At 37.0% G+C, this 10427-nt stretch overlaps 1 protein-coding gene across 1 annotated transcript; it reads left to right on the top strand.

The window, feature by feature from the left end:
• The first annotated feature begins 5822 nt into the window (after window positions 1-5822).
• On the top strand, window positions 5823-8817 carry LOC143541790 (sucrose synthase-like). Its single transcript, XM_077034522.1, has 6 exons — window positions 5823-5922; window positions 6014-7378; window positions 7445-7669; window positions 7743-8306; window positions 8396-8534; window positions 8625-8817. The coding sequence occupies exons 1-6, from the start codon at window positions 5825-5827 to the stop codon at window positions 8655-8657; spliced, it is 2424 nt and encodes an 807-aa protein (XP_076890637.1). The 5' UTR covers window positions 5823-5824; the 3' UTR covers window positions 8658-8817.
• Window positions 8818-10427: the final 1610 nt, after the last annotated feature.

The raw sequence follows: 10427 nt of genomic DNA, 5'->3' as shown, positions 1-10427 counted from the left end.
TCCATCCATAACAGGGGAATATGTTTCCTCATAATCAATCCCTGGCCTTTGAGAAAAACCTTGAGCTACAAGCCTAGCTTTGTATCTTGTAACTTCATTTTTCTTATTTCGTTTTCGTACAAAAACCCATTTGTACCCTACTGGCCTTACAAACTTTGGTGTAATAACAATAGGTCCAAAAACCTTTCGTTTGTTAAGTGAATCTAATTCAGCTTGCATAGCGCATTTCCATTTATCCCAGTCATGTCTATTTTGACAATCATTAACAGATTTTGGCTCAGGATCATCATCTCTACTCATGATGTCATTTGCTACAGAATAAGAAAATATTTCATCAATATTTTCCATTTCATATTGATTCCACAAGATATGTGTCTGACCATAGTTTATTGACATTTCTTTATTATTATCAACATCCTCCTCATGGGAGGTTTTAGTATTCAATGTTTCATCAAGATCATTCACTTTGTGATTAACTTCCTTTTCAAGAGTTTTTCTTTTTCGAGGATTTTTATCTTTTGAACCGATTGGTCTTCCACGTTTCAAACGTTTCTGAGATTCATGAGCCATTTTATTATCTACTTGATTATTTGGAATCTCAATTCGAGCTGGGGCATTAGCAGCTGGTATGTGAGATTTAGTAACTCTGTTTATATCAGTAAATGCATTAGGCAATTGATTTGCAATTTCTTGTATGTGCATTACTTTTTGAACCTCTGTCTCACATTGTTTAGTCCTTGGATCAAAATGTAACAATGTAGGTACATACCATGAGACATCATTTTCTTGTTTTTTCTTTTCTCCCCCTAATGGAGGGAAAAATGCCTCATTAAAACGGCAATCAGCAAAAAGTGCTGTAAATACATCACCCGTTAAAGGTTCAAGATATCTTATAATGGAAGCCGATTCGTACCCAACATATATTCCCAACCTTTTTTGAGGTCCCATTTTTGTGCGTTATGGTGGTGCAATAGGAACATACACTGCATACCCAAAAATTCTAATATGGGATATATCAGGTTGTTGGCTAGAGGAAAGTTGTAGAGGAGAGTATTTATGATTTGCACTTGGTCTCAAACGAATTAATGAGCCAGGATGTAAAATTGCATGACCCTAAATAGACACAGGAAGTTTTGTTCTCATTATTAATGATCTAGCTATTAACTGTAGATGTTTAATCAACGATTCAGCTAAGCCATTTTGTGTGCGTACATGAACAACGGGGTGCTCGACTATAATTCCCACAGACATGCAATAAGCGTTAAAAGCATGTGATGTAAATTCACCAGCATTATCAAGTCTCATTCTTTTAATAGTGTAATTAGGGAAATGTGCTCGTAATTTAATAATTTGTGGAAGAAATTTAGTAAAAGCTATATTACGAGTTGATAACAAAGAGACATGAGACCATCTACTTGATGCGTCTATTAAAACCATGAAGTATCTAAATGGCCCACATGCTGGATGAATTGGCCCACATATATCTCCTTGAATTCTTTCAGAAATACAGGTGATTCCTTTTCAACTTTTACAGGCGAAGGCTTTGTAATTAATTTTCTAAGAGAACAAGATGTACACATAGGAATTTTATCTGATTGTCGAATCTTTTGATATTTCAATGAATGCCCCTGAGTATTCTCAATTATTCTTTTCATCATTTTAGATCCTGGATGGCCTAATCTGTCATGCCATAAATTAAATGTCTCAGGATCACAAAAATTTTCTTTGACTGCCATATGTGCTTGCGGCACATTAATATGTGTATAGTGTAAGCCAGAATGGAGCATTGGCAGTTTTTCTAATATCTGATCTTTGCTTATGATATGCAAATATTTTTCATTACCAACAGTCTTTGACTGAGTATCATATCCATTATGATATATGTTTTGAAACTCAACAAATTTCTTGTTGATTTTGGGGAAAAACAAAGCATTTTATATAATGAGCTTTGTACCATTTGGTAAATCTAAATTAGCTTTTCCCACTTCTTCTATCAAGTTTGCAGGACCTAATATTGTATTCACGATCCCATTTGTTGGTTTCATTTCATAAAAATATTTTTTAAATCTAAGTATAGTACGCGTGGCTCCACTGTCCGCTATACATATATCTTCTTCATTTGTTTGACCTTGTGCTCCACTGATGTTCATTTTAATCTTGAAAGTATTAAGAAAAATAATAAGTGTATAACGAAGACATTAAGATATTTTAATTAGAAATTTATTTCATCGAAAGACAAACGGTACATAAAGGAAAAACACATAATTAAAGATAAAACACACAATTAAATATAGTAGGAAACACACTCAGTTGTTGCATATAATTATTGTGGTCAAGCAACATTTGTTTCACAGTTCCACATCAAAGTCTGCAGTGTTCAGCTCAACACCGAGATCATCAAAGTTGTCCACATGGTTCACTTCCTTCTCTTTTCTTTTGAGAGAGGATTGGTAAAGTTCACATAGATGTGGAGCTGTGCGACAAGCCTTTGACCAGTGGTTTGTACTACTACATCTAAAACATGAAGTGCTATTGTTTTCGAACCTACCAGCTTCATTCCATTTATTGTGTTGGTTGGAATTGCTATTTTTGTGGAGCGTGATAATTGGTAGTTCTTTGATTTCGGCCACGACCACGTCCACGGCCATGAAAATTTCCTCGGTAATTATTATTACCTTTGAAAAGACGGTTTCGACCATTAAAATAACTTTTATCAAAATGGCCACGACCACAGCTTCGTACCCTCTTTTTCCCAGAGTCTTTAGTATCATTATTAGTAGCAACATTTGCTTCTGGGATTGCTAGTGATCTGGTGGGATGAGATTGATGATTTTTCATTAAAAGCTCGTTATTCTTTTCTGCTACGAGGAGAAATGAATTTAGATCGGAATATCTTTTAAAATTTTGCAACCTATATTGTTGTTGCAAATATATTTGATGCATGAAATGTGGAGAAAGTTTTCTCCAACATATCCTCCTCAGTAACAGTTTGCCCACAAAATCGGAACGTTGAGCATATTCTGAACAAAGCAGAGGTGTACTCATTTACTTTTTTTAAATCTTGGAACCTGAGATTGTTCAATTCATCTCTAGCAGTGGGAAGTAGAACTTCCCTTTGATGGTCAAATCTGCTTTTTTAATCTTCCACAAAATGTATGAATCCTCACAATTTTAATACTCAAATTGTAACATCTCATCAATGTGTTTGTGGAGGAAGACATCGACTTTTGCCCTGTCTTGTTCTTCGCAATTATTTCCCTCCATTATCGTTTTCAAAACACCTATTGATTTGAGATGTCGTTTAACATGTGCCGTCCACGACATATAATTATCTCCGGTGATGTTAAGAGCTGGAAGTTCAAGTTTTGCGATGTTTGCCATTTTATTACTAAACACAAATAAGATAAACATTAGGATTACATACTTACTAAAATTGAAAGAAAATACAAAGGTAGAGCTAGAAATAGATAAAGGAAAATGAAAAAATCAAACTCCTTAGGTGGGGGATTACAAATTAAGAACAATAGGATTATCAATATTATGGTGGTTAACACCAAAACCGGATGGATCATTTCTTGAAAATTATCTTGAGTATCTTGAGTTGAAGAGTGTTTATGGTGAAAGAAACGAGATTGAAAATTGAAAATTTATAGGTAATTTTATACCCGTTTAATAACGGTAATATTACCGTTATAACCGTTGCATAACGGTTATATATATATATATATATAATATTAATTATTTTAAAGTAAGATAATAAATAAGATATTAAATGAAGTTTATTTTATAAAGTATATAATTAGTACGCACAATGATAAGAATAAAAATGTTAGTAAACATAAATAAATGTAAGCTTTAACTGGAATATTAGTGTGCATATATAAATAAAAGTTAGTTGCGATGAAAGTAAAAGTTAGATGCATAATGAAAAGTTAGACGCGTAAATAAAAGTTAGTAAAAGTTAGATGCTTAATTAAATGTTAGATGCATAAATAAAAGTTAGATTGTTAGTAGTCTCATTGTTGTCAAATTTTAATAACATTCTTTATTCTTACTTATTATTGGTATTACTTTATATATGTATGTGTGTGTATATTTATAATATATAAAATTAAAGAAGTGTTTATGATATTTATGTGGATACCTTTGTGTCTAATACATTTCTTGATTAGGATATAAGCTGCTCGTGCTGATAACGTGTTATGATTTTACAAGAATTAACACAAGATTAGTGCTAAAACTTGAGAACTTTAGAAAATTTTAGCAAAGAGAGAAAGTAGTGAAATATATCACTTATGAATGTGTATGTATGAGGTGCATTTTCTCCTTTACATTGAACTAGTATTTATACTATAAAAGATTAACTTTTTCTCTAGACAAGATTAACTATTTGATGGTCATGTAGTATGGCACATTATCAATAAGTTTGATAAAGTGCTCATCCACTTGCTTGGAAGATCTAGATGGGTAAATCTTGATTAAGTTCATGAACGCAATTTTTAGAGCATTCTCAATCTATTCCCTACCATATATATCATAATTATATTAATAATCACTGTTTTTCCCTCTTCTATTTAATAAAATAATACTTTTTATATCTTGATCTTTATTATTATCTTTTCTCTTTTCTCCACTTATAATTATTTTTAAAAAATATTAAAAAATTATACGGTATAAAATATAAACAGTAAAACCTCAAATTTAACTTTCCCACATAACATTTTCTCTCTCCTCTACTCACAACCACTCATAACCATACCATATAATTTACAAATCTCATTCACATATTTTTTAGAGAACAGGCTGAAAATGCTATTAATAACGTGTGTTTCACATTTGTATTCATTTACATACTACGTTTAGGTACATATATATTTTTAATAAGATAAATGTATTCATCTTTTAGACTTGGAAATTTTGTAACCAACTTATTTCTGCATTACCTCCTTCCAATATTCAACTTTAACACCTGATCGGGAAATAGCGGATTGCCATTTAGGGGACCACGAAATCAAGTTGTTGCCAAGGTACATGCAATACCCTTAAATGGATCAGCGTGAGTCCCCTAATCGACATCAAAGTAAGTCGTGACGGCAGGAAATGGAGTGGTAGGTATTAATTACTTGGTAAGTGAGGAAGTGAATATATGAATTGGATGACTTGATGATGGGGGGGGGGGGGGGTTTGGTTTTCTTTGTATGTATTTCAATTTCAATAAAAAGTGAAACATTCTTTTGTGTGATTTAATTTGAAGGAATTAGCTTTAGTTAAAAGTGAAACTAATTTTGTGAATTCATCTGTGTTTCTAAGAAAAACATGTGACGATGACGTATAATAGAAGGTGCCTGCCGAAATAAACAAACAAATAAATGAATAAAAAAGTACAAGTGAAAGTAGAGAAAGCAAAGGTTATCCAGGAAAAAGTGAAGAGTGCGTGTTATCCACTTTCTGCTTTGGTTTGGTTTGGGTTTGCCTATTTAAACTCTCCTTCCTCCACTCTTCTTCTCATCCCATTTCACTCCGTTCTTCTATATCCCATCCTCTGTTTCGTTGGTTTCGTTATTTTTCTTTTAGTACTCAGGTATGCATTTTTTTCTTCATTTTTCTTTCTGCATCTTTTAACTTAATGTTTCTAGAGAAATTTAGCTATGAATTCCATTTTACTAAATAAAATAAAATAAAATGTTTGGTATGCGGATAATACAATTACATAATAATCATATTTGACTTGACAAATCAATCAATCAATCCATCAGAACAGTTCCGTGCACTTGTAAACATACTCTTGATCGATCTGTAAACCTCCTCTGCAGTTGAGTTGAAGATGGCCGAACGTGTACTGACCCGTGTTCACAGTCTTCGTGAGCGCCTCGATTCTACTCTCGCCACCCATCGTAATGAAATCCTTATGGTCCTTTCAAGGTATATACATCCTCTTCTTAATTATTATTCGTAGTAGTAGTAGCAGCTTAATTAATTAATCATCAGAGCATATATATATGTTTGTGTTCAGGATTGAAAGCCATGGTAAAGGAATATTGAAGCCCCACCAGCTGATGTCAGAGTTTGAAGAGATCTGCAAAGAGGATCAGAGCAAACTCATCCATGACGGCGCCTTTTATGAGGTCCTCAAGTCCACCCAGGAAGCGATTGTGCTGCCTCCATGGGTGGCCCTTGCTATTCGTCTCCGGCCGGGTGTATGGGAGTATGTTCGAGTCAATGTCAACGCCCTGGTGGTGGAGGAGCTGAGTGTTCCCGAGTACCTTCACTTCAAAGAGGAACTGGTGGATGGAACCTCCAACGGCAACTTCGTTCTGGAACTGGACTTCGAACCTTTCACGGCCTCCTTCCCCCGCCCCACCCTCACCAAGTCCATTGGGAACGGGGTGGAGTTCCTCAACAGGCATCTCTCTGCTAAGATGTTTCATGACAAGGACAGCATGCACCCGCTCCTCGATTTCCTACGAACCCACCACTGCAAGGGCAAGACAATGATGCTCAATGATCGCATCCAAAACCTGAATGCTCTCCAATCGGTGCTGAGGAAGGCCTCCGAGTACCTGTCTACGCTGGACGCATCCACTCCATACTCTGAGTTCGAGCATAAGTTCCAAGAGATCGGCTTGGAGAGAGGCTGGGGCAACAAAGCCGAGGGCGTCACGGAGATGATCCAGATGCTGCTGGACCTCCTGGAGGCCCCTGACGCCTGCACGCTCGAGAAGTTCCTTGGAAGAATCCCCATGGTGTTCAACGTCGTCATCCTTTCTCCCCATGGCTACTTCGCCCAGGAGAACGTGTTGGGGTACCCGGACACCGGTGGCCAGGTGGTTTACATTCTGGATCAGGTTCCCGCCTTGGAGAAGGAGATGCTGAGGAGGATAAAGGAGCAAGGCCTTGATATCGTTCCTCGCATCCTCATTGTCACAAGGCTCCTCCCTGATGCTGTAGGCACCACCTGCGGGCAGCGTCTTGAGAAAGTGTTTGGAGCAGAGCACTCTCACATCCTCCGAGTCCCCTTTAGAACCGAAAAGGGAATTCTTCGCAAATGGATCTCTCGCTTTGAGGTGTGGCCATACATTGAGACCTTCACCGAGGATGTTGCTAAGGAAGTTACCGCAGAGCTGCAGGCAAAACCAGATTTGATCATCGGTAACTACAGTGAGGGCAATCTGGTTGCCTCTTTGCTGGCTCACAAGTTGGGTGTGACTCAATGCACCATTGCTCATGCCCTGGAGAAAACCAAGTACCCTGATTCTGATATCTACTGGAAGAACTTTGACAACAAGTATCATTTCTCTTCTCAGTTCACAGCTGATCTTATTGCAATGAACCATACCGACTTCATCATCACCAGTACTTTCCAAGAGATTGCTGGAAGGTAATACATACATACTTTTCAAATTGCTACTGCTTAACATGTGTTGACATATGTTGTTGTTTTCAGCAAGGACACAGTTGGACAGTACGAGTCCCATACCGCCTTCACAATGCCTGGACTGTACAGGGTGGTCCATGGGATTGATGTTTTTGACCCCAAGTTCAATATTGTATCCCCTGGTGCTGATATGGGGATCTACTACTCTTACACCGAGAAAGACAAGAGGCTCACAGCCCTCCACCCTGAAATCGATGAGCTTCTCTTCAGTTCTGTTGAGAATGAAGAACACCTGTAAGTTAGTTGGATTCATTTTCTGATTCAAACATGTGGTCATGCTAACAGAATAGAATGGAACGTGATGCAGATGTGTGTTGAAAGACAAGAGTAAGCCGATTCTGTTCACCATGGCCAGACTCGACAATGTGAAGAACCTAACAGGACTGGTGGAGTGGTACTCCAAGAATGACCGGCTTCGTGAGCTGGTGAACCTTGTTGTGGTGGGTGGTGACAGAAGGAAGGAGTCTAAAGACCTTGAAGAGCAGGCGCAGATGAAGAAGATGCACGAGCTGATCGAGAACTACAAGCTCAACGGCCAGTTCAGATGGATATCTTCCCAGATGAACAGAGTGAGGAACGGGGAGTTGTATCGTGTGATTGCAGACACGAGGGGAGCGTTTATTCAGCCTGCGTTTTATGAGGCATTCGGGCTGACGGTGGTGGAGGCCATGACCTGTGGGCTGCCCACGTTTGCAACACTTCACGGGGGCCCTGCTGAGATCATTGTTCATGGGAAATCTGGGTTCCATATCGACCCGTATCATGGGGACCAGGTCACCGAGTTGCTTGTCAATTTCTTTGAGAAGACCAAACAAGATCCTTCGTACTGGGAGACCATTTCCAAGGGTGGCCTGCAGCGTATCCAGGAGAAGTAAGCAAGCAAGCGATTAAACCTAAGCAAGTAAACGTAAACATAAACATAAACATAAACATAAAAACATGTATTTGTTTGTTTTGTAGATACACATGGCAGATCTACTCGGACAGGTTGCTGACATTGGCCGGAGTTTACGGATTCTGGAAGCATGTGTCAAAGCTTGACAGGCTTGAGATCCGTCGTTATCTCGAAATGTTCTATGCTCTCAAGTACCGTAAAATGGTAAGCAGGCCCCAAATATATTTAATTTGATTATCAATAATATGCAGTATTAGTATAGTTAATTAAGCATGGTGATTTGTGTGTTTGAAGGCGGAATCTGTTCCTTTGGCTGTTGATGAGTAGGCAAAAGGAGGAGGGGCTGGGTGATCCACATGATAACATAAATATAATAAAGTGGAGCACAAGAGAAGAGAAGAGAGCATTTTGAAAGGCTTTTGGTTTTGATTTTGATTGTGTATTTGTGTGTTCAATTTCCCTTTCATTGCCAGCCATTTGTGTGATTGACTCCTGCATTGGCCCAAATTAGAATTTCTTATGAATGTTGTTTCTAGTAACTATTCTCTGTTTAACACACACATAAACATATACATATACATATACATAATAGATGAAATCCTACTATTTGGTGGCCAAGTACTAACCAGGTTTCACCTGATTCCTTAGTACAACAAGAACCTCTCATTTAGAATATTAGAGCCACTATGCCTATCTTTTCTTATATAAAGTTTTCTTCGTAATAGTAGCTTTTGCCTTCAAATTAATTGCAATTTGAAGTTTGCAATTATTATTTACTTCAATTCCTCCCAACTTGAAATTTAATAATCTCTGCTTTTTACATTTCCAAGCACCTTTCAGGACATGTAGATATACAATTTAAGAACTCTATTTGTAAGTAATTAATCTATCCTTTTACATAACATCTATCAAGATAAAATAAAATAGAACCCACCCTGGATAATACAAAAACATATGTGATGGATGGATGTCCTTAATTCAAATCTGGTTGGAACTGATAATCTGAAATGAAAAAGCAAGTGAAACTTGATCTAAGCTATACATGGGTGTGAGATCATTGTATTGTGTCTTGTTTTCATTTGAATAATATTGAATGAGTCATAATGAATTACCATATAAAAATCGGTGTTTTTTATATTGTTCAATCCAATAAAATCCAACCATCTAAAAATTACATCACGGTAAGTATTATCAAACTCAAATACATGTTTTTTGAACAGGCATATATAAAAAGTCATATATCCAACCAATCAAAATTCAAATCACATCAATCGTCCATCATATTGGGTTCATACCTTACATAAATAGTAAGTATTGATTGGATCATGTTATGGGTCAAATGACTCAAATCATTTGCTTTTAATAATGCTTGGGTTGGGTTGGACCGAACAAGATGGGTTGATAAAAAACAACCAAAAAGTAAAACGAGCATATCTTGGGCTAAAATATTCGTTACGACCGGGTTTCTCGACGAAAGGAATCTGAATATGTGGTTTTCTTTGACCGCGTTTCCCTATCAAAAACAACCAAAAAGTAAAACGAGCATATCTTGGGCTAAAATATTCGTTACGACCGGGTTTCTCGACGAAAGGAATCTGAATATATGGTTTTCTTTGACCGCGTTTCGCTATGCAACGTGTATATGTCCGTCGCGATACGCCATGGACATAAAAACGTGAAAAAAAGGGTTTTGACCTATATGTTCTATTTTACGAACCCTAATAAGATATCGTCCATCTATGTTCTTTGGCCGTGTTGCATGCTTGAACCATACGTGTGATTCTGTTATCGTTAATTGTTAAACTCGTTTAAGTGTTTGTTGCTTCCAAACAAAACCTGCTAGTGTGATCAGCACTCGACAAAACTTAAAAAATGTTTCTTTATAATTAAATAAACAACCAAACGGATGGCCTTGACAACATGCTCTTCTGGATTCGATACCTGACTTACCCTGTCTATAGGTAAATTAGGTTTTTGCATGATCGGTACGACACGGTCATCAACGTGCCCGAGATTCACTTATCGAGTTTGAGTACATTCGCGAGCCTAAACGAAAAAAAAAAAAAAACTGAAACACTATTTTGGTCTCATACGTCG

Source organism: Bidens hawaiensis, unplaced genomic scaffold (genome assembly GCF_021521415.1).
Source record: "Bidens hawaiensis isolate Kalapana, Puna unplaced genomic scaffold, B.hawaiensis_p1.1 tig00012646_1, whole genome shotgun sequence".
Classification (NCBI taxonomy): Eukaryota; Viridiplantae; Streptophyta; class Magnoliopsida; order Asterales; family Asteraceae; genus Bidens; species Bidens hawaiensis.
This window is presented reverse-complemented; position numbering and strand designations above follow the sequence as displayed.